General features: G+C 38.7%; 1 protein-coding gene and 1 pseudogene across 7 annotated transcripts in view; one reads left to right on the top strand and one right to left on the bottom strand.

Moving 5' to 3' along the window:
* Positions 1–25,154, bottom strand: part of Acyp2 (acylphosphatase 2) — a 205,213-nt gene that overhangs the window by 74,278 nt on the left and 105,781 nt on the right. Inside the window, exon 6 of one of the 7 annotated variants that reach the window (XM_052734567.1) lies at positions 9,115–9,131. The exons of the other annotated variants lie outside the window; for them this stretch is intronic. Coding sequence (XP_052590527.1) covers positions 9,115–9,131 — 17 coding nt within the window. The remainder of the gene's footprint in view (positions 1–9,114; positions 9,132–25,154) is intronic. 7 annotated transcript variants of the gene reach the window in all.
* LOC128108995 (astrocytic phosphoprotein PEA-15-like) lies at positions 13,602–17,770 on the top strand (annotated as a pseudogene).

Here is a 25,154-nt window from a genome sequence, read left to right as displayed (position 1 = left end):
ATGGAAGAACTCAATGCTGGGAAATGAGAATGCACAGTGTGGTTAGATAAGGCACTGGAGTCAGAGTGGAGAGTGAGTTCTTCAGGGTCTAAGAGTCTGACAAGCTGCTTTTGGGAGACAACCAATTTTCTTCTTTGAGTCTCTTTTTGCCAAGATGGCTAACTACACTTGTGGATGGGTTCCTGTGTGAGATCCACTCTAAAATGATAAGCTATTATTCTCTTCTTAGTTGGGTGATTGTGACCTAAATTTCATTTCTAAAATGCACCACTGAGATCACAGTGTCAACCTTCCCAAGCCACATTCCCTGTGAGCACGCTCATTCCACTTCCCTTTATCAAAGGAACACCTAGCATCTACTGACCACACAGAGAACACCACACTTGAACTTCATTATGGAGAGAAATTCCCACCTTATGACAAAACTCCAGGTCCCTGGACCACTTGAGTCACACTTTCTTCAGAGGATCCCTCTAATTTTAAATGATGCTGATATATGCAATTTTTGTCCTAAATATTTTAGATTTAGGAATTTTAAGAAAGTATTTCTCAGGAGAAATTAAAAAATAAATTCACAGACAACCTATCATTTATATATATATTCTTCTTTATTCTGTCATGAAAATAGCACATTTGGCTTTTTGATTGTGACCATGAGAGTTCATCTGCCATGACACTTGTCCATGTCACCATGGGTGGTAAAGTACGAATTATATTAAATATTAGATTGGCTGTGGTGGCACCCTGCACTTTATAGCCTTGGTGGCTTAGACAACTCCCTCTTTTTCATTATGAGCTCAGTATTTCTAACAGGGAAACTGCATAGCCTTGAATACACCCCACTAACTCACATCAGACACTAACAATCCAATTTCAGAGGTGGAGAATAGGAGATTTAGTGTGTTGGTAGATGGTTTTCTCCTTAACCTTTCTAGGAAGTGTTTATCATTAGATTCATTCTAGACTAGAAAATAAATGGGCGGTGGTGGGTGAGGCTTTTGGTTGATGACTTCATCTGCTCCATTTCTGTTTTTAAACAGGGCATTTGTTTGAAGCTGGATAAAAGAACAAGACAGGGACCATTATTGTTCTCTTTATAAGCAGCAAACTGTCACAGTATGGCATCTTTTCTTTCAAGCAGGATCCCTTTGAGACATTCCTGAAAAAGCAGCATAACCCACAAAGATCAGCAAGGCAGCTGACCTCTGGAAATCTTACAGAGTACCAGTGAGGTCAGAAACATTCTTAGCAGATGTTTGTCAGGAAGCTTTGACGGCAAATTCCCTCCGAGGAGAGTGGCAGAGTGTCATGGGTAGATCTAGGCTCTATAGGTGAATTTATAATTTAGGGAAGGAAATTTACAAAGACATTTTAGGAGATCAGAGAGGGTTTTCTTTTTGCCCATAAAAAATGACAGTCATATGAGTCTCTAAATACATACACATAAATAGATAGCCCCATAAGCCATAAAAGAAATAGGCTGGACAGGTACTGCTAGTTTTAGCTTTTGTACTTTTAAGTACTCAAAATATTCTAACAAAATTGTTTAACACATTTTATGTGCAATCAGAATAAGAGTAGCCAAAGGAAAATGGAAGGATATCTTCAAAGTTGTTAATACACACACACACACACACACACACACACACACACACACACACACACACACACAAAGTTCCCTACCTGTAAAATTGCCCCTTAGAAGAAGAATGGGGGAGTATTTTTCGTCTTATGTAGATAAGTTTTATCAACATTATATAAAGGAGAATACTCCACTCTCAAGTGGAAGAAGCTAAGACACAAGAAGGAATAAAGAACAATGAAAAGGGCATATGTGGATATATTTAACTGAGTTTAAGTGACTATTATAATTGCGATACTATTAGGAGATTTTAAGTATATATTAGATGAAAATATGTCAATATCATATAAGGCTTATCTATAGTAGTCAAAGGTGACAAATAAGGAAAAAACATAATTAGAAATAGGTATATTTAGAAATTATAAACACTGAGTTCTGGGCCAGCAAGAAAACTTAGCAGATAAGAGCATTTTCCTGAAAGTCTGTTGAAAGTTCAATCTCTAGATGCACCATGGAAGGAGAGAACAGACTCTCCACAGTTGTCCTCTGATCATATGTGTACACACACACGCCCACTTTGATGTACATATCATACACACTTGAGCTTCTGCACACCCCACACACTAATAATAAATAAAATTAAATTTAAAAAATTGAGCTCTATAGTAAGCAATAGTAATTCTTCTTTTTAATGTACCTAATAACATGATCTAAAGTTATATATTAAATGATATTGATGAAATAAAACAGAAGTGAAAAATCATAGTGAGAAACTGGAATGTAATATCTTTATACATTAGACAAAATGATTTATAGGATGAATAAGATTTGGACACATAACCCAGTAGTCAGATGTATCATACTCTAAAGTTGCAGAATGCATACATTGATTTTGAATAGGAATAGATCATTTTTTTTTTAAATATCAACCATATGTGAAAGTGGTTATTGCATACATCTGAACAAGTACAAGTATTGTATAGAGATAAATGGGGAGGCGGGGTTTATATATGCAGTTGGATCAAGGAGACAGAGTTCATCCCTGCCGCAGCGCTCTCTGTAAGGGAGCAGTCTTCAGTCCATAAACATCTGGAGGAAAAAGCTATGGTGGACATTTTCTGTACACACTATCAACATCCACGTGATCCAGAAGAAGGCTTTGTCACTTCCCTGAGCCTGGGGGTGGGGGTGGGGAGAAAGCTTAGCTATTTCCCTCTGAGTCTCAGGTGGGGCAAGGGGTGGGGGAAGGGGCTTTGTCATTTCCCTTTGGGTCTGAGGCTAGGGTCCTTGACAGGGTCATGTCCATATCAACAACATAGCCATTCAGAATCTCAAGGCTTTCTTGTTTCCTACAGGATGCCCTGGAACTAGAGTTCCAGGTGGTTGTGAGCTGCCATGAGAGTGCTGGGAGCAAAACCCAGGTCATCTGCAAGAGCGGCAAGTGCTTTTAACTGCTCAGGCATCTCTCCAGCCCTCAAATCCATGCAAAATAAAATCTTCAATTGCAAAAGAATTAGACTAAAAATCAATACCAAGAGATACTTAGAAAACCTATAATAAACCAATCAATATAGTTACTAATAACATATGGGTCAAATAAAAAGGTCATAGAGGCAGCTCTACATTGTCACTTTCAGCACCTTAAGGGGATTCGATTAATAAGTTAGAGACCTTGATGCAGGAAAACCTAGGAGTCATGGCTTCAATACAGAAAAGAACTTGAAGACTTGCCAGTATTATGAAGAAAAGTTAGAGTTTATTAAAGATACTTTAGTATAGATCTTAGGTAGGAAAGTTAAGAGAAATAGAGACACCCAGGAAGAGTAAGGTACACCCTTAATCTGAGTTTGGACCTCTCAAAGAGAGTTGTCTTACTGTCTTTACAATTTGTTGGGTTTTAAAGTAATTATCTTCAAAGGGCTATCCAAATGAGATCATTGGGTCATTCCTGATTACAATTGATAAGGTAAAGCTGTGGAGCACAACATTAAGAAGGGCAGGTTATCTGTATCATAAAGTTAATAGTCTTGCTTGAGATTCTCAGAAAATAGGGGTTGGAAGGAAGAACAAGATGTACCAAGGACATACACATTTAGTCATTTTCGTTGCTATTTGACACAAAATATCTACATATGAAATCTACAGTCAGTATTATGCAACATATAGTTTAAAAACTAAGGGAATAACAACTTAAACTGGGCCATAACATATATGTGAAACAAGCCTATCAAAGTATGTACATACAAAAATTAATCTTTCTGCTCCATAGCCCTTGGGCATCTAATGTCACCACTACTTGATGCCATGTTCTGCAGAAGCAGAAGCTACTGTGGTGAAAAAAACAATCTTAGTAAAATTACTCTTTTGTCTAGAACTCTAACCCAGTTTGGCCATTCTCTAATGGCCTACCTGGCCTGGTGCCCTTCCTTCTCCTGAGTGGACTCTATTATATTAACCCTGATTTATAGCTGTGCATCTGACCAGAGCCAGCCAAAGAGGAGAGATAACATAAACCCCTTATCAAGAGCACCTTGCCCCTGCCCTGAACTACTGTTCCTCAGATTTTATTCCAGTCTACCATGACAGTTTTCCTTGCCTTGTCCCTCACTTTTCTATTTATTTATTTGTTTGTTTGTTTGTTTATTCTTTCTTCTTTCAATTTTAGAACTCCTTGAATGTTGGGGCCATTTACTAGACAATTTAGGACGTAAGACTCAAGACTTGATGTCACTAGCTCCTCTAACTAAATTATAAATCTATTTTTAAATTCTTAAAGGCAGCACAGCATTCTGGTTAAGAGTGGCTTTTGCATACAGGTCCCAAGTCTGAAAGCTGGCATGTATGTGTATGACCTTGTAAACATTTTTACAGACTTTGACTTTTTATCTTCAAAATGAGGGTAATGGCAGGCCTCACATCATACACAAGTACACAGATAATCTTCAATGCCCTGTTAAACAGACAATATTCAATAAATGGCAGCTGCTACCTTAACATGGTTCTTCTTTATTCTGTTTAATAGTCTACACTACTGTCACTTATCTCAGCGATGAAGATCTCCTGATCCCCTATGTCTGTTCCTTTCAGATCTACTCAAAAGATGCAAGTCTATTTTTTGTAATGAGATTATAGTAAATGGGATTATTTTCTAAAGAAAGAAGGCAATTTGTTGCTTGAGCTATCTTCTGTTTTCTTTCTAAAGAAGTAGGCTATAGTCAACTATCTGAACTTGTACACACTGCTCTGTATTTAAAATGCTACTTCCTTTTTTTGGTTTCTTTGTCAAAATTCAGGTGTTCACAGGTGTGTGGATTGATGTCAGGGTCTTCAATTTGATTGCATTGGTCCACATATCTGTTTTTATGCCAATACCAAGCTGTTTTTATTACTATAGCTCTATAGTAGAGCTTGAAGTCAGGAATAGTGATGCCTTCATAAGTTGCTTTATTGTAAAGGATTGTTTTAGTTATCCTGAGTTTTTTGTTTTTCCATAAGAAGTTGAGTATTGTTCTTTCCATGTATGTGAAGAATTGTGTTGGGATTTTGATGGGGATTGCATTGAATCTGTAAATTTCTTTTGGTAAGATTGCCATTTTTATTATGTTGGTTCTACCTATCAATGAGCTTCAGAGATAGTTTCATTTTTCTAATATCTTCTTCACTTTCTTTCTTCAAGGACTTAAATGGTGCTGAAATAACTGGATGTCAACATATAGAAGATTGCAAATAGATCCATATCTGTCGCCATGCACAAAACTAAAGTCCAAGTGGATCAAAGACCTCAACATAAATTCAGCTACACTGAACCTGATAGAAAAGAGAGTAGGAAGTAGCCTAGAATGAATTGCCTCAGGTGACTACTTCATAAATATAATACCAGTAGGATAGGCACTGAGAGCAACAATTAATAAATGGGACCACCTGAAACTTAGAAGCTTCTATAAGGCAAAGGATACAGTCAATAAGACAAAACAGTAGCCTACAGAATAGGAAAAGATCTTCACCAACTCCACATCTGACAGAAGGATGATCTCCAAAACATATAAATAACTCAAGAAAAAAGACCTCAAAATACCAAATAATACAATTTAAAAAATGGGTACAGATCTAAACAGGTAATTTTCAACAGAAAAATCTCAAATTGCTAAAGTCATTTAAGAAATTCTCAGTATCCTTAGTCATCAGGGAAATGCAAATCAAAACGACTCTGAGATTCTATCTTACACCTGTCAGAATGGCTATGATCAAAAATACTGATGACAGCTTATGTTGGAGAGGATATGGAGCAAAAGGAACACTCCTCCACTGTTGGTGAGAGTGCAAACTTATACAGCCACTTTGGAAATCAGTATGGTGACTTCTCAGAAAATTGGGAATCAATCTACCTCAAGAAAAAGCTATACAACTCTTGGACATATACTCAAGGGATGCTCAAACATACCACAAAGACACTTGCTCAACTATGTTCATAGCAGCATTATTCATAATAGCTAGAACCTAGAAACAATCTAGCTGCCCCTCAACCGAAGAATGGATAAAGAAAATGTGGTACATATACACAATGGAGTATTACTCAGTGGTAAAGAACAAACACAACATGAAATTTGCAGGCAAATGAATGGAACTAGAAAATATCCTGAGTGAGGTAACCCAGACTCAGAAAGACAACCATGGTATGTACTCACTCATAAGTGGATACTGGATGTAAAGCAAAGGATAATCAGACTATAACCCACAGCTCCAGAGAAGCTTGGTAAAAAGGAGGACCCTAAGAGGGACACATGGATTGTTTTGGGAAGGGAAAACAGATGAGATCTCCATGAGTAAACTGGTAATGAGGGTGGGCAATAGAGAGGAGGGACTAAGGGATGAGAACATGAGGTAATGGGATGGCAGAGCTGGGGGGGGGGACGGAATGGGAGAACAATGAAAGAGATATCTTGATAGAGCGAGACATTGTGAAGTAAGGGAGAAACGTTACTAGGTTTCTAGAAGGTGCTAGGGAAATTCCCAGGAATCCACAAGGATGACCCCAGATTGGAATACTAGCAGTAGTAGGTAGACCTGAACTGGTCTACTCCCATAATCAGATTGGTGAATACCCTGTCATCATAGAGCCTTCATCCAGTAACTGACGGAAGCAGATGCAGAGATCCACAGCCAAGCACCAGGCTAAGCTCCTGGAGTCCAATCGAAGAGGGAAGAGGGATTATGTGAGCAAGGGATTATGTGAGCAAGGGTGGGAGGATTCAAAATCATGATGGGGAAATCTATTGAGACAACTGAACCAAGCTCGTAGGAACTCACAAACTTTAGACCAACAGCTGTAGAACCTTCATGGGACCGGACGAGGCCCTCTGCATACCAGAGACAGTTGTGTAACTTGCTCTATTTGAGGAGTCCCTGGCAGTGTGATCAGGATCTATCCCTGATGCATGAGCAGACCTTTCTGGAGCCCATTACCTATGCTGGGATGCCTTGCTCACCCTTGATGTAGTGGGGAGGGGCTTGGTCCTACCTCAATTGAATGTACCAGGCTTTGTTGACTCCCCATGGGAGGCCTTACCCTTTTGGAGGAGGGGATGGGGGTTTTAGGGAAGGAGGCTTGCAGGGAGCAGGAGGAGGGATGAGAGAGGATCTGTGGTTGCTATGTAAAATAAATTTTAAATAAATGAAAGATGTTATTTTCATAGGCAGCCTGTCATCTTGGCTTATCTTAAAGGTCAGCTAGGGTTTCATTTTCAGAGAGTATGATTTTAATGTTATGCAAAATCAGAGAAATCATTATATAATATACATATATATGGGATTATTATAGCTTTGAGTACTGGCCCCTTCCATTCCTACATGGTCATTTTGAGTCTCAATCCTGGAATTTTTAAGCTGTGACTAAGAGACTGAATCTAAAAAAGACACCTATAGACCTTAGCATGTGGATACTTACCAAATATGAATGGACACATCTTAAAAATATGAATATGTATGAAGATAAAATGCTTAACAATAGTCATTTTCATGATTCTACTCTATGCAATGTCTCCACCATTATTCACACAGAGAACTATACTGCAGTTTGACAAAGCCTTAGATACATCACTTCCCTCTGATATTTTTAAGGTTTTATCACAAAACATTATATATGTGAGTGGAGTCCCACTGGAAAAAAGGAGGTCAAAATTAATGTATATGTTTTGAAAGTGGGATAAGTAAGATGAGACATAAAGTGACTTAATTGCAAATTCATATGGAAGAACTGAACATGAGTCCAGGTTCTCAACTTTTTGCTTCACTAACTGCCTTTGGGAAAACAAGAATGTGCAGTTCATTCTTTGAATAAAGATACTCACCCAGCAGTGGTGGCACAAGCCTTTAATCCCAGCACTTGGGAGGCAAAGGCAGGTGGATCTCTGTGAGTTCAAGGACAGCTTGGTCTATAAAGTGAGTTCCAGGACAGCCAGGGCTACACAGAGAAACTTTTCTCAAGAAAAAAAAAAAAAAAAGAAAGAAAACGGAAAAAAGATACTCTGTATGCATAGGACTTAAAGTTACATATACTCCAACACTAACTGCCCAACTTAAACCCTGAAGCAAGTACTCAACTTTCCAATTAAACTCAATACTAGATAATTGCAGAATTCCCCAGAAAATATGCATAATAAAATAAAAATAAATAAATACAATAAAATATTATGCTGTCAAACAATTCTATAAACTCAAGCAGTTTTATCAGTATATCAGCCAAATGTTGATGAAATTTTTAAATCAGAATACACACACACACACACACACACACACACACACACACACACACACACACCTCTAAGCATCAAAATGGATGTACTGGGTTCAGCTGGATACCAGTAATGATTCAAGATTTTCAATACTATTTCTCAAGCTCTGATTTGGGAGTAATTCTGACCCATGCTGCTCTCAAGAATACTGGTAAGTGTTGTCTCACAGTATGGTGGTGGGGGCATAAGGACTTGAAGGGGAAGTAGCCATCGCCCAATCTAAACCTGGGGTAGGACACTGAATTATAAAGGACTCTGTGTTCCATTCCAGGGCTGACCTCTGTCACCTCCTCCAGTGTTTCCTTTTCTCTTTGGTTTCACTTAGGGATTGGTTACTAGCACTAATCTTGTGACTCACAGCCCATGAATTACTCTGCTGTTATTGTGCAGGAGTCATCACAGAAAGTACATTCACAGCTGCTTAAAATTAACACTTGTTTCTTATCAGAAATGGCTCTTCTCTTTTCCTGACATCAACACATTATTGAAAGTTCAGTACTATAAATCCTTTGTCCTCCCCAACTCTGCCCTTTCAAGCTGGCAGCCAGAAATAACAAGGGACTGTCTATCAGAAAAAGCCATGTTCTCCCAAATACATAAAAACTCCCAGTGCTCAACCTCTTCAAAGATGGGTCCAGACTTATCTTGAAGTTTTGGATCCTGAAGGTGGGGTTCAGGATTCAAAGCAGCTCATACATGATACGAATTTATAGTCACACAGTGAGAACTTGAGCCACTCACGTTCCAAAGTGGGATTTCTGTGCCAAAGAAAAACAATGAAGATCAGCATCCTTATACAAGACTTCATTTTCCCACAAACTTGCCCATGTGCTCTCTAAATCTTTAACTGACAATAGGCACCAAAGTAGTGTCTTTAACCAGATACAGTAGGTTGGTGCCTCTTGTGACTTGGCATCTTTCAGAATGTCTTCTTCCCAATTCCCACACACTCCATATACACAAGAAAAGTGAAACTTTATCTTATAATTTGTCCAGGAAAGAAATAAGTCAGAAAGCCATCCTTAAGGCATTCTAGAGTAAAAAATGATTACCACTAGTTGGGAGAAATTACTGTTTTTAAGTTCTCTCTTTAAGTATCAATACTATACTGCCTATATATTCCCTGTAAAACCCATCAGATAACACATAGGATGTGGCTCATTGAGCACTAAGCTATGAGTTTGATCCTCATATTGCATAAACTGGATGTGATGGCATGTGTGTAACCCCAGCCGTTCAGAGGTGGGGATGGGAGAACCAAAAGTTCAAGGTTATCCATAGCAAGTTAGCGGCCATCTTTGGCTACATGAGACTCTGACTCCACAAACAAAACATCCCATCAAAGATAAGTATCACTAGCAATTAAAGAAATTTGATACAAAATATGAAGTGAAAAATTATGCCCAAAGAGTTATCACTGCAAAACTACAACAAAAACAAATAAGTAGAATTTTGTTGTGACAATAATGTCCATGAAAAGTGAAAAGATCATATTAAAAAAATCAAGTATGACAAACTCTAAGGAATATGCTGATACTGTTACTCATTTATTCTTTAAAAAGTTGTAGAATTTTATTTGCAACATTTAAAAAATATTTATCTATATGTATGTGTATGCCTGAGCACACACATGGGCCCCATTTGTGTGTAGTGACAGTGTAGGTCAGAATAGGGTATTTGATTCACTATATTCCCTGGAACTGAAGTTACAAACAGTTGTGAACCACCATGTGGGTGCTGGTCACCAAACCCAGGTCCTCTGGAACAGCACACACACATACACACACACACACACACACACAGACACACACACACACACACACACACACACAAGCAGTTCTTTTGTGAGGGCTAAAGTTATGTTTTAAGTTTTAATTACTGTGCCTAAGAGATCTATAAAACAAAAATGCCTCTGACTTATAAGCCCTACTTGCCCAAGGAAAGATAGCTTCCTGGAATGGTGGAGGCTGTTGTTCATGTAAGGTAAAAAGCCACATGTTTTCACTTCTGTAAACAAAGTTAGATGCCCCAACTGCACAGGATGTGCTTGATCACATGTAGGTGGGAGATATATAGGCAAGAATTATATAGGATTTTATTTTCTCACAAACTTGCCCATGTGCTCTCTGAATCTTTAACTGACAGTAGACACATCAAGATGTATGATTGCCCCTGATTGGACAAAGGCAGGAAGTATGTAGTCTTGTGGGTTTTGCCTTTATAAGCGCTGGACTAATGTGATTTGTGGCCATTCTCTGTTATGGACCTGGTTAGTGTCCATTGTCCTGGCCAGTGTTTTATATAACGTGCTACAAATTTGGCTAAAAAATTGTGGTAATGATCTTATTCTCGCTTGGTGGGAGTAATACTTTCTCTGTCTCCAAACACAGTCTATCCTGTACAGAACCATGGCCAGACGAAGACTTGCTTTAAGGCCAAGCTCAGAATCCTGTCATTCTGTGTCTCAGTGACAAAAAGAGGGTGCCGAGCACACTGCAGACTGAGAAATCACCCATACTGTAGAAACCTGTGTGCACTAGGGCCAGTTAACCACTGCTGTGCCAGGCTGGTGGTTTCTGCCACACCACCTTATAAGGGTTTATTTATTTCAATTTATTTTTATATCTATATTAATGTCTGCCTGTATGTACATACATATGTATGTATGTATGTATGTATGTATGTATGTATGTATGTATGTATGTATTCCATCACCTGCTTTCTTGGTGCCTGTGGGGGACAGATGAAGGTGTCAGATCCCCTAGAACTAGAGCTACAGGTAGTTGTGATCTTACATAGGGGTGCTGGGAACCAGAACCCAGGTCCTCTGTGAGACAGCAAGTGCTCTTAACCTCAGAACCATCTCTACAGTCTCTGAACCATCTTTTAACCATTTAGGATTTGAGAACTATGGACTTCCAGCCTGCAGAATGGCTATCAGAATGACCTTTCTTTTCCACCATGATCACTCACATTAACCGACACTTCTTTAATTATTTTATTTTTATTACATTTTATGTATTTATTTTATGTGTGTGTACTGTGTTTCTGTGTGTGTGCAGACAGATATGTGTGCATGTACCTTCCATGAAGCATGTGTGGAGGTCTGAGGGCAACTTCCTGGAGTTGGTTCTTTCCTTCCTCCATGTGAATCCTGGTGATTGAACGTCAGTCATCAGGTGTCTTTACCAGCTAAACCATCTCTATTGGTGAAATTATTATGGCCACTCCACGTAGTTAAAAGGGAGGTTTATTTAGTGGTGTAACTTACAAATGAAGGGATAGGTAGGTTGCAGGGTCTGGGAAAGACGCAACGCAGTCCGGTGGTGTTCTCTGGAGAACTCTGCTCGGGTCTACCTCCAGTGTCCAGGATCTAGGAACCAAGAGAGTCTTCAGGGCCCTCTCTTGGCCCTGCCTTGTAGGCGTGACAGTTACCGAAGCCCAATGGGGGTTGGAACTTCTAGATCAAAGCTGGAATGGCTACCCACTACATCCCACCAGCTCCCTTAACAACACTTTTTAAAGGAAGTAGAGCAGCACACTTTTCATTTAACATGTACGGAATGAGAAGTGAGTAGGTTACAGAATTTGGTCAAGTTTCACATAAGAGAAAGTACTTTGTGTACTCAACTAATGGGCTTCCCTGCAGTGTTCCACATAGAATCTTAAAATACACACCTTCAAATGCATCTCACATGCAGGATCCACGTCATCTTTCACTCACTGCTTTTTATTATTGTTTATAAATTCAAATATCCCCAGATGCAATGCTTTGTTTAATAAAAAGAATAATGTTTGCTCAATCAGAAAACCCACGCCTCTATGATCATGGAATGTGAGAAAAAAAATGAGTTCTTCAAAAATCCATTAAAGTAGTACCTTAGGTAAGAAACAAATGCCTGCCAAATTACCAGGCAAACTGCTCTGTAAATTAAAGATGAATACATTAAAATTATATTAGATAAGAGAGATAATTCAAGTTCTTTTGGTCAGTTAGTATTCAGCTTTTTCCCATTAAAAATAATCCTGACAGAAATGAAAATTCTAGTAGCAAATGATATGATATAAGACACTGGGCCTAGCTTGTCCAGAGGTAGACAGCAATCTTCAGCTACTTCCCCGTGTTGCAAAACAATGTGCTTTAGACTGTCTAAAATTGTGTCAGAGTCTAAATTCTGGTCTTACAAATAAATCCAGTTCTCAAACTCCTGAAATTCACTCTGAATACCTAATGAGGAATGAGGTCTGGAAAAAGCTACAGAAAATCCAGACTGATTAGGTAAATTTTATAAATCACATTTTTAGAAAAAAGGTGGGAAGCCAGCATATTCTAAAGAAGGTTTTTCTTCTTTAGTTATGTAAAATCAAGTATCATTTCTAATCTAAGAACAGAGTAGTGTTTTCTTATATTAGACTACTTTACTTCTCACCATTTAAAGTTAATTGAACACAATAGTTAATGTTGAGAACTCAATGCAATCCAATTTTAAAATTAAAATCAAGCACAGTGGAGACTGTCAGACTAATAGACTAATTCCAACTCATGCTCTTTCCTAAGAGTCTCACTATTTTTGCTGTTAATGAGATTCAGACAGAGAATGCACATACATACTGACATACTGATTCTCCAGCTGGGGATGTCACTCCTGAATTTGGGTTCTAGACTAGAAATGCTTCAAAGGAAGTTTCTCTGGGAAACAGAAGAGGAAAGGACACTGGCTCCATGGGCAAAGTATGGAAGATCATATGTAAGGGGACTCTTAGCAAAACTAAAACGTCTGAAGGTGTGGCCAGTAAAGACCAGAAAGGGTGGAGTTCCATGCCTGTATTACAGCCCAAGTTCAGGCAGCTTCCTGAGGCACTTCAGGAACACTAGAGAATAAGTCCTGGGAATCAGTTGGAATGGAGGGAGAGCCTTCAAGCCTAGAGAAGGGATTAGGCGTTACACTAAGCACATGTAGAGTTCTGAATGCTGAGGAGATTCTTGGTGTCATCTGAATCATGTGGGAAGTGAGCTGGGATCACACTCTCAAACGCTCCACGTATTACTTTAAAAACTCCATTTCCCCTTAGTTCTACCAAGCTGAACATGAAGAATACAATTATAATAATGAGGTGATCTTTTCAGTGAGACACACCCTGTCAGATCCTAAGATTGTACTTCCCTATCCATGAAATTTGAACCTGTCTCTTCTGTCTCCTGACCCTATTTCTCAGTCCAGCAAAAAATGGGGTAACACACACTTTGCAACCCCTGGCAAACAGCAAGTGCTCAGTGAATATGTGCTGACTGCCTGGTGTGTGGGAAGGTAGGCAAAGGCTTCTAAGCCACTTCATTTTATAATGACTTGTCCTGAAGGATGGGATTAGTTAAGAAACAAACAAGGCCGGGCAGTGGTGGCACACACCTTTAATTCCAGCACTTGGGAGGCAGAGGCAGGCGGATCTCTGTGAGTTCGAGGCCAGCCTGGTCTCCAAAGTGAGTTCCAGGAAAGGCGCAAAGCTACACAGAGAAACCCTGTCTCAAAAAACAAAAAACAAACAAACAAAGAAACAAACAAAAACAACAAGCAAACAAAAACAAGGAAATCATGCCTTGTTTCAGGCATTTTACTCAATAAAATTTGTAATTATCACCAGCCAAAAGAAACTCTCAATTAGTGTTACATACTATTATTTTTCAATTAAGCAGTGATTTTTTTTCTTAAAGAATATATGCATGTTTTTCAGGGTAATAACTTTCTGTCAGCTACTGCCACAAGTAATCCTGTATAACAAAACTTCCTGAATTTAGGGACTTATAATAACAACCATTATCTCCATGGTCATAGGTCTGTATATTGACCATAGATCAGGCAGTATATGCTGGAATTAAATGAGGGAGTATAATTCAAATGCAGGCTGGGCTGTAGTATTCTCCACCTGTTCTCCACCCTGATATTGGGACCCAACCTGATCATCAACTACCAAACAAAAAGCCCTCCTCATTACTAATTACCAGTGTGTGAAACCCAAGATGAAGAATGCAAGCTTATTTAGACTTCATGTTACATTCACTAATACAGTCTAGTCACAAAGCAAGTGGGGATTGGGGCAGGAGAGATGGCTTAACAAAAGCACCTACTACTTGCAGAAGATCAACCTTTCAGCTCACAACCATCTGTAACTCCAGTTCCAGAGGATCTGACACCCTGTTCTGGCCTCCACAGGCACCAGGCACACACCTGGTACACATACATATATGCAGGCAAAGCATTCATTCACATAAAAATAAAACAAAAACAAACAAAAACAAACCCATTAAATAAAACCCAGGTGTTGTGCTTGAGACAGCAGGTGCCTGAGAACTGAGGAGCAGGCTCCAGAAGCAGCTTAGGAACCGGGGACCATGAGTGGCCATGCTCTGAGCTCTCAGCTCCAGAGGTGGCAAGGCAGAGTACAGGACTCTCCTTCAGGTTATGACCAATATCCCCCTTGAAGATGTAGCCGGAAGTTTTCCTGGGTCCTGCAGACACTTGATCCCAAGTCAAAACACAGAGACATATTAATTGCAAACTGTTTAGTCTATGGCTCAGGCTTTTTGCTAGCTAGCTCTTTCATCTTAAATTAACCCATTTCTATAAATTGATGTGCTGCCATGTGGCCATGGTGTTACCAGTCTGCTGGCATCTTGATGCTCCTTGGGCAGCAAGCTGGCATCTGCCTTTACTCCACCCTTCTTTCTCCCTCTATTCAGTTCAACTTTCTCACCTGGCACTATCCTGCCTTGCCATAGGCCAAAGCAGCTTCTTTATTAATCCATGGTAGTAAGACATAGTCACACTATACAAAAAGACCATCCCACAGCACTTCCCCTTTTCTGTCTAATAAAAAAGGAAGGTTTTAACTTTAACATAGTAAAATTACATATAATAGAACAGTTATCAAGCAAGAATTACAGTTAGAATATCTAGTCTATTTGTATCATAACTAAGGAAAACTATATAATTATCTAGTCTTTAACTACATTAAAGACTTCAGAAGGATATAATATTATCTGAGTAGACAGGAAGCGCATTGTAAGCAACTTCCAAAATTCTAGAAACAACAGAGACATCTGGCTGCTTAGACAGTTACCCAAGGTTCCTCTGCAATGTTGGGGCATCCATCTTCAGCCTATAGGTCTAGAATCTCTGGCATATTTTTTGGTGAAGCATGAAATTTGAAGGGCTGTTCCACCTAATGGCAAAGTTCATCAGTCACTTTCCTCTGTGTCCTGCAGAATGTCTGGCAGTTTCTTCTGTGAAGCAGGAACCTGAAGGACTATTTTATCTTGTTATGGCAAAGTTCAGTGGTCACCTTCCTACGGGTCCTGCATGTCCAGTTTAATCAAGCAGTCCAGGCAAGAGCAGTTTCTTGCCCAAATGGTTAGCCTTTTTCACACTGTAAGCAAACTCCATAAAGAGTTTCTTCAATGCCCATCATCCTCTTTGAAGTAATTGGTGCTGCCAGGAACAGATATGTCTCATCATCCAGAAAAGTCTAAGTTCTTAAAATATTTTAAATGCCATATTCTGCAGGTCTTTGAAGTGTTTGAAGATTGCCTATCTTTCTGAAATATATCTTTGTTTATCTAGAAAACCTAATTAATATGATTATAAGTTTAATTATATATTATATATTAATCCATATATTTTAATTATATATTACAATGTCAAATTAGCTGTATAAACATAATACCCCAAGCAAGAGCAGAAATATACATATAGTATAACAAAATTAACTTTAAATTTGTATCAAGAAACCAAAATCCATACCAATGTAAAGTATTTTAAGATTAACAGATGTTTTTCAGATTAAAGTAGATCCAATAATCTACCACAGTTTAGGAACTGGGGACCAGGAGTGCCCATGCCCTGAGCTCTCAGCTCCAGAGGCAGCAAGGCACAGTACGGGACTCTCCTTCAGGATATGACCAACATCATCCTTGAAGATCTGGAACAGCTCAAGTCTTTCTGCAAGAAGGATATCCCCAACAAGAAGAGTAAGGAGATCACCACATGCAGTGCTTGGCTTTACTTCCTGGAAATCCACAGCTAGGCAAAGACAACCTTTCCTTCACTGAGCACATCTTTGAGATATCCAGCTGTCCTGACCTACTCACTATGGGGGTTGAGTACAGAACCTGTGTGCTGTAGTCTGAGGAGGAAGAGCTGGACACCAAGCTAACCCATATCTCCAGTGCCAAGAAGTACAAAGACACTAACAGGCAGCCCTCTGAGGAAGAAATCATCAAATTGGCTCTCCCACCTCAGCAAGAGGTAGGAAAAGGAGGAAATTTGGATCTTTATCATACCACTCCCTTTACCATCTTCAATGGGATGGCTAGTGCAACCCCCTTCCCAAACTTCATCCTAACCTCCTTATTATGAGCATGTGTGTTTGTGTGATGGAGCTCTGGCTGTCTGGCTGTCTACCTCATCTAGTTCCTCCTCCTCATGAGGGGACTGAAGTCAAGGGAGGTGGGGGCTTAATTTCCGCACTACAGGAGGAAATAGAGGCTATTTCTATGTAAACAGAAACTGGCACACTCCTTGTCCTCCCGTTTCCTCCTCTTTTCCCTCACATCTTTAAAGGATAGAAGCAGAAAGGACTGGCATTTTCCTACACTGAGGAGCTAAGGTGAAGATGGGAGAGATGATTAGAACTCAAGAAAAACAGCGAGCAAAGAAACTATTCAACCTCCACCTGGAAGGTCGAAGAAGAGCCAGAGTTCAGTGTTTGTATCTCTATGCTGGGCTGGCTAGAACCCAGTTTCCTGCTATTCCTTATGTTAAAGGCCTGCATGCCAGTAGGCCCTCTTTTATGCCCTTGTCATGGGCCTGGGATGGGTATAAGCCAGAAATCGTAATAAGAAGACCACTAGATCTTTTCCTGGCCCCAAAGATCAAACCCCATGGAGAATCCAGCAATTGCTGTCCTGTCCCTACCTTGTGCTCTGGAGAGACTATGCTGAGACCATGCACTACTGATCCTGAGGTAGACAGGCCCACTTTCTACTCCTCTATTCCTGAACACAGACTGTTGAATATACTAACCTTGAGCCTTGGGAGGTTGGGAAAAGAGATCCATAAGTTTTAACCTCAACCTGCCCACACCTACGGGGTCCCAGTACGAATATTGTAGGCAACCTTCCCATTTTACAGTTTAGAATACCCCAAGCAAGAAAAAAGTTAGTGTCAGTGGTTTCCTTTGTACTGATTACCACCACAATTCATTCCAGGAAGAGACTTGGTAACCTTTTTCATTTGGGTTTAGGGATGTCTCACAGCCAAATCGTTAGAGTACAGTGAGTGAACCCAACTTCCTACCTGTCCCCAAATGCCCTTCCCCATCTTGGCCATGCTATGTGTGTGTGTGTGTGTGTGTGTGTGTGTGTGTGTGTGTGTGTGTGTGTGTGTGTGTGTTTTCTACATATACATACATTAAGCCCACACTGCCATGTCTGTCCTTTTTTGTGATTTTGAGTATTAACTTATTGTCTAGGCCAGGACAGGAGTGGGAGGGAATGCCACAGTGAAGGGAGTGGCAGAGCTACATTGTTACATAGTCCAAACAGAAAAGAAAGCATTTAAACCAACCACAGCAAACATTAAATTTACATGCAAACTCAGAGACTATGTAGAGGGAGTTGAAGGTAGGAGCTTCTAGGATGTGGGAGCAAAGCCTCATAGGGAGGGGAGGACCAGTGTCAGAAGAGGAAAGAAGCCAGAGTGCATAGAGCACCTTCAACTCCTAGCCCAGTCCAGTCTGTCCATCCCCTCCAGCCACTGCTGCAGACCCCTGCCTTAACACACAAACCTCAAAGCCTCCAGTTTTGCCTTAAAGGTCCTTCCTAAGTCTCCCTAGTCCTGTCTGACTTCTTGACGAAAAGAGACACTTGTACAACTGGGAGAAAGGAAATAAGCATAAATCATCCTTCCGTCTGGGATGGTATATGAGAGCAAGAGTAAGATGAAGCTTTCCTTATGGAAGAAATGGGAGAAAAGAGAGAGTGCTTTTAAGCAGTTTCTCCATAAGGCAAAAACCCCTACAGACCTTAAATAGACTAACCTGCCCTGAGAGACTGACCCACCCTGTTATCCTTGATCTGCTGTCAGATTGTCCCTAGCCTGTGCTCTGTTTGCAGCTTGCACAGCCTTGTTCTAACCCTGGAATAAAGGTCACTGACTGTAAAAACAACAAACAACAACAACAAAAAGCAAAGTCCCATAGCTGAATCCAGCATCAGGGCAATGGGGTTGAATAGTAACTCCCAACAATGAGCATTTACATTTCAAGTAGGTTGGAGTAACACAGTAAATATTTGTGTAATCTGTGTTCTTACTTGAAGTTAAATTTTTACTGGTGAAACTCTGATAGGAAGGTCCTATGGTAATTAAAGAGAAGAATTTGGAAAGATGAGACACTTGGTATTTTGAAAGGAAATTCTGTGATATTCTAGTTGCTAAAGAAATGTAAGTCAGGCTTCAGTTGTTCATTTATAAAGTAATTTAAAGCAAATTTTATGTGTTTTTAAAATGTCTTATTGATGCCATTATTAAAGTAGTACATGACAAATCTTAGTATTTTATGTGATTTCTAGTTGAACCAATATCTGTTATTTTTTAAAATTCATAAGTACATTAGGGGAAAGATCTAACATACCTCACTTATTTCAAAGGACCTACAAAATGTATAAAGGTTGATTTTAAAAGGAAAATGAAGTTGGGTATGGTGGCACATGCCTGTAATCCCAGCGCTCAGGAGGCTGAGGCAGGAGAACCACAATTTCATAGAGTCTGGACTACATAATAAGACCATGTCTCAAAAAAAAAAAAAAAAAGAAAAAAAGAAAAAGAAAGAAACAGAAACCAAACATCCAACAAATAAATAAATAGGAAACCATTAAGTTAGCATGTGTGCTTTGAAGTTTAAACATCTTCAATAAACAAAACTTTAGACTGATAAGTGATAGCTAAAAAAGCATACTTAGTCAAAACTGCACCAGTATGTTTACAATCATTTTATAAATTATTCAGTGCAAACTTGGAGAAATGAGTTTAATTAAGCAAGATTATACTTGGTTATTAATATGAGAAAACAGACTGACAATATTTTAAATATTTGTCAGAATGATAATAGAAACAAAGAATTGCTTGGCAATGGTGAAGTTCAAGTTTCGCAGGAGTCTATTTCTAGGACTTCACTGTTTTGTAACAGAACAGTGAACAGTCTCAAGCATCTATATGGGGTATAGGGAGCATGATAACCAACTACTTTGGTAAAAACCTGTCATGAATTTCACTACTGGTGAAAATAGCCTTGGGTATTAATTATAATGAATGAATCTGCAATATTCTTTTAGACTCTAACACAGTATCTGTATTCTATCTTTTTTTACTTTATCTCTCTTTCTAGAACTTGACAATGGTTCTGGTGATATAAGTAACTTCAGATTGCAAATGCATGGTGCCATCCAAACCTTCTATCATGTTATCCCAACTTATCTCTTCCATCCAATACTCTTGTCGGGTATACATGTGTGCTGACCTGTTTGTGTGGGTGTGCATGGCATGCAGAGGCCAGGGGAGGACCTTGAGTGTCATGCATTCTCTGCCTTATTCCCTTGAGAGATCTCTCACTGAACCTGGAGCTTACTGTTTTGGTTAGACTGACTGGCCAGAGAACTCCTAGGGTCTGCTTGTCCATGACCTCCAGTGTTGGAGTTACAAGCATGCAAGTCCATGCCTGTCTTTTCTATGTATGTGCTGGGGACTCTAAGTCAGATCCTCATGCTTGCATAGCAAGTCTTTATCCACTGTGCCATCTCTCCAGCCCTAACCATCTGATTTTTCTATTCCTTCACAGTATAAGCACACTATTCTTGTTAATCTACTATTCTTGTTAAATCTACTGCTTTAAAAGTATGTCTTCAGTCTATTATTTTATATTGTCAAAAATCATCAACAAATGCCTCTGTTTAATTATTGATCCATCTTATATGGGTCTATTCAAATTCCACCTTTAAGCTGAAGATTTTCTAGTGGACTCCATCTTTAAAGTAGTTTGTCCACCTCTAATCTTTGGTAACATCTGTATGTGCACATGAAATTTACCACACAACCATCTTGAATTGTTGTCTACATGTGTCTTATCATCTCATAGATTATAATGTCTGTTTTTATTTTTTATTTTGTTTATTATTTGGATTTTTTGAGATAGTGTCTTATGTAACCTAGACTGGCCTTGAACTTGATATGTAGTTGAAATGACTTTAAACTCCCAGTCCTTTTGCCTCCCCACCTGCTGAGATTATAGGCATGGGCCACCATACTCAACTAATCCTAAGATCTTGAAGCATAATTTTTATATCTGTGACATATATTCCAGGGTGTCCATCCAAGACTCATTTGTCTTTCTTTCTTATAAAAGGAATACCAATTCCTTTTATATAGAGAGCACCCAGCTAAAACTACTCACTTTCCAAAATTCCCCAGTAAATAGTGATGCCCATATGACCCTAAGTTCTGACTAAAGAGATGAGCAGAAGTCTGTTTATTGAGACCTTCTTTGGAAGGAAATAAAATATGAATGTTATGCCTAAAGGAAGAAGAGCCTTGTGTGATACCAAGGACAAAACTACATAAACAAAAGCTTAGGACATTGGTGAAAATGGACAGTAGACAATGAGATAATTAGAACATTGGACAATGTACTCACAAGGGACAAATACGTACATCAGTAGCTACAAGACACTGTGTCAGATCAAGTAGTAATGTTTTTTCTTCAGACAGGGTCTCATGCAGCCATGACTGGCCTCGAACTCAATGTTTATTAAGTAGAGGATAATCCTGAACTTATTGTCTGCTATCTCCACCTCTTGAGTGCTAGGATTACAGGCATGCACCACCATGCCCAGTTCATACATGCTGAATGTAAAACCTGAGGCTTTGTGCATGCTGGGTAACTTAACTATACCTCCAACATCCAAATTGTAATTTTTATTTATTTGGTTTTTTTTCAAATGGTAAATTTAAAGGACACAAATTAAGTACTACTCTCAATAGAGAGAAAACTACTTTCAATTCAGGAGATCAAGAATAAGTTCTTTTGTGGAGGAAATACACTTCTGAAGGACTTTAAAGAATTTGTAAGGTAGAAATTGAGGAGACAGGATTAGGAGAAAAGGTGTCTGGATATTAGGAAACAAAGAAAGAGAAACTGAAAAAAGTAAAAACAACGTTTGGGGTAGGAAAATGGTGGTAATATTAACAACACAAAATAAACACACACAAAGTTAGTTAACTAATACACAATACAACAGCAAACAAATGATAAAAAGAATAAAAAACCAGCAACAAAAAGAAACAGTGTATATTGAGAAGACAGAAAAAGGATTGAACTTTATCCACACTTAGTCTTAACCAAGCGAACAGGTGAAAACAAGACTTCTTTGAACTCATCTCACTCCAGCTGCCATTCGACTTCTTTGACACCTAGCTAAAGGCACATAGTTGACAACTATGCAAGGAGCAATCTCACTTTCATCCATCATCATGTGAAATCATATTTGAAATAGTCAACATAAGTGACAAAGAAGACCTAGAGTGTGCTGCCAAAGCATAGAACCTGAGTCCATTACGGTTAAAACAAAATGAAAATTCAGTTTTTTTGTCTCATCAGTCATATTCCATATGCTCAGTAGATACATGTACTGGACAATGGAAAAACAACCCATAACTACAGAAAGTTCTAGCAAACGGTCTGACCTAGAGGAGGTCTCTTTGAAATCAGGGATAAGGCAAAATTGTCTATAGCCAATTCTTCAGCACTTTTATGGACTGGGTTTGAGCCCATGCAGTGTGTTAGTTAAGAAAGGGAAATGAAGCTGAAGCAATGGAAAAGAATGGTTATTCCTTTGGAAAACCCAGGAAAACAAAAATCTGTTACAAAACCGAATGACTAGGAAATAGAATATAAAACAAATACATATGTTTGCACAGCAATCTTTATAAAACAAATGGGTGGCTTTTACTGACAGCAGCAATGAAGGTGTGGACACATCTTGAAATATGCTTAACGAGGAACATAGCAGTTATATACTACAGCTGAAACAAAGTCTCTAGGAGGCAACCCCCAAAAGTTGAACATGGATATACATGTCTACATGTATGTGTATGTGTATATATATGTGTATACATATGTATGTGTGTGTATGCCAATCTCCCTCTAAATCTTTATATTTCAAATAATCCCAAAAGTTCAAGTTATAAAATAACTTCAATTTGACTAATTATTATCAAACTTATCTGAAAAATTATCAACTTTTAGACTAGCTAAATTCTTTGAAAAAAGAAGGGTCACTGCTTAATGGGACATCAATCGAAGCATATTTAAAGCACTCAACAATTGGATAATATCAATAAAAATAATTGAAATTTATATGTCTAGGAATAAAACCAGTATTTTATAATGATTATTTATGACAAATTGATACATTAAATTGGCAGAGAGATCAATTATTTAACAGAGGATTTTAGAAAGAATTAAGAATTAAGTCAGATTCTTGCCTCATAATACGGAAGACAAATTCTACATTGGTTAAAACTTTCAGGGTTAAATAAACAGAGCTAAATAATTTTAAAATATTTGTGTTGGAAAGGGATTCCCAGACATGACTCTAAAGCAAAATCATGAAAACAAAAAAGATTAGACTCACAGAAACATGTAAGTGTTTACTGTTATAAGACCAACAATAAATAAGTATGAAAAGTAATTTTATAATTTAATTTTTATTATTTGAGCTTTATTAAATGAGTTTTTTATTTCATCCATTAATATACTGAAATACCTTATAGCCATTAGTGATAATAACAGGAATATATGCTTACTGACATGTAAAGACATTCATGAAAAAAATTAAATCTGTTTCATAAAACATTATACACCTTTGTAGAGACCCACAGACGTTTCCTAGTGAGAACTTACTCAGGGTCCGAGAATCTGAGCTTGCTTTACCCAGCAGGGCTGCATAAGGGGATGACTTGACCAGAGGCATGGTTACCAGATGTTTGGAAGGGTCTACACTTGCCTGTGTGGTGTACTTTGATCTAGCAAGGGGGAGGTCTTTTGTTTGCCCTGCCCCTTGGCATTGTTATAAAAAGTCCTTTTAAAGAGGCAGAAGGGGCCATTGGATTTTGATCCAGGTCCTCCCAAAGCTATCCTATGTTTCTGTCTGTCTCCTCTCTGATATCTTTCTATCTAAAAGTTTCTTATCCCTCTCTCTTTCTCATAGGAACCATTTAAAAGGTGGGAGCTGGCCTCCTATACACCTCTTTATAAATTTATATAATTTTCTGTGAAATTACAAGCCAGGTAGAATGTTTGCCAAATTCTTAATTGCAGCCCACTCTAGATGGAATTCCAATGGGCTGTTTTCTTCTTATTTAATCTATAGCTCCTCATTTGTCTAAAAGTAAGTTTTTTTCTTGATAGTAAGTAAAAAGGATTTTTGAGCTTTTGTGTTTAACAACAGGCAAGATATTTTTGAAGGAAAAAATAAAAGTAATTGCTAGCTTCTATTAATGAATTTATTTCTATGGTCAGGTTATAGGCAATTAATCTTTTTTTTTTTTTACTTTTGGGGATTACTTCTGTACAGGAATACTTTCACTCTTTTTGTCAAAGTGAAAAGATAACTTTTCAACTATGTTTGGGCTATGCAGCTACAGATCACACAACTGCTTTATGAAACAGAATTTGCTGTCCAGTGAGTACAGTTGACTAGTACACAGAGCTCCATATCCTTGCTGTTTGATCACAGTCAATGACCTATATGTAGACTAGGGAAGAAGGCCATTTTCTTTCTATTCTTCGAGTGGTTATCACTCTTGATGCCAGTGGCACAGCCTATGAAGTGATCACTTCAGTCCTCGGAAAGGACAGGTTAATTCTCTGTCATCTGTGCAGGGCAAAGCAGAACACACTGGAGATGTCAGGGTGACAGATAAACTTAAGCTATAACCAAAAGCAAAACAAAATGAAAGAAAGTCTGTATGTAATTTGATATACAATCTATAAGGACTGTATCCTGTAATGTGAAAAGCAATCCTTCAGTGAGGCTTCCAGACAGCATGCTCTTCAGAGGTGGATTAGTCAAAGGAATTAACATTTCCAAGCGATTCTTGCATCTCCCCCAGATAATAAGAGTGGAGGCAAAGACCTGTATACAAGTCTTCAGCTTCAACTGGAAAACCCAAATTTGATTTTACTAAAAACAAACACCCCCCCACACACAAAATTACCATGACTAGTAACTGAAATCCATTAACTCTTCATTTGTGTATTCCTTAATTTGCCTGCAATGAACACTGACTGTGTGCCAAGAACAATCTAGTGCATTGTTATGCCCCACTTTTAAACTCTGTCCCGAACAATGTTGCAAAAATATATTAGGGGTGAAGAAAAAGAGGAAGAGCTGTAAGAAAAAGAGACAGGAGAAGGATGAAGGGGAGGAACATGGACTTCTTGGTACCACGATGCAGATTTGCTCTACTTGAATTTTCAAGTGCTATTTCCTACACTGCCAGGCATAAGAATAGCTGAGTGCTGGACCAGAAGCCTATAATCCTTGCATGTGGAAGGCAGGCAGAAGGATTAGGAGTTCAAGGTGTATGCTGCCACACCTGACTCTCACATGAGTGCTGGGGATCGGAGCTCAACTCCCACGCTCATTGCAAATACTTTATCCACAAAACTGT

The sequence above is a fragment of the Peromyscus californicus genome, unplaced genomic scaffold, assembly GCF_007827085.1.
Source record: "Peromyscus californicus insignis strain IS unplaced genomic scaffold, ASM782708v3 Scaffold_13__1_contigs__length_99412109, whole genome shotgun sequence".
In the NCBI taxonomy this organism is placed as follows: Eukaryota; Metazoa; Chordata; class Mammalia; order Rodentia; family Cricetidae; genus Peromyscus; species Peromyscus californicus.
This window is presented reverse-complemented; position numbering and strand designations above follow the sequence as displayed.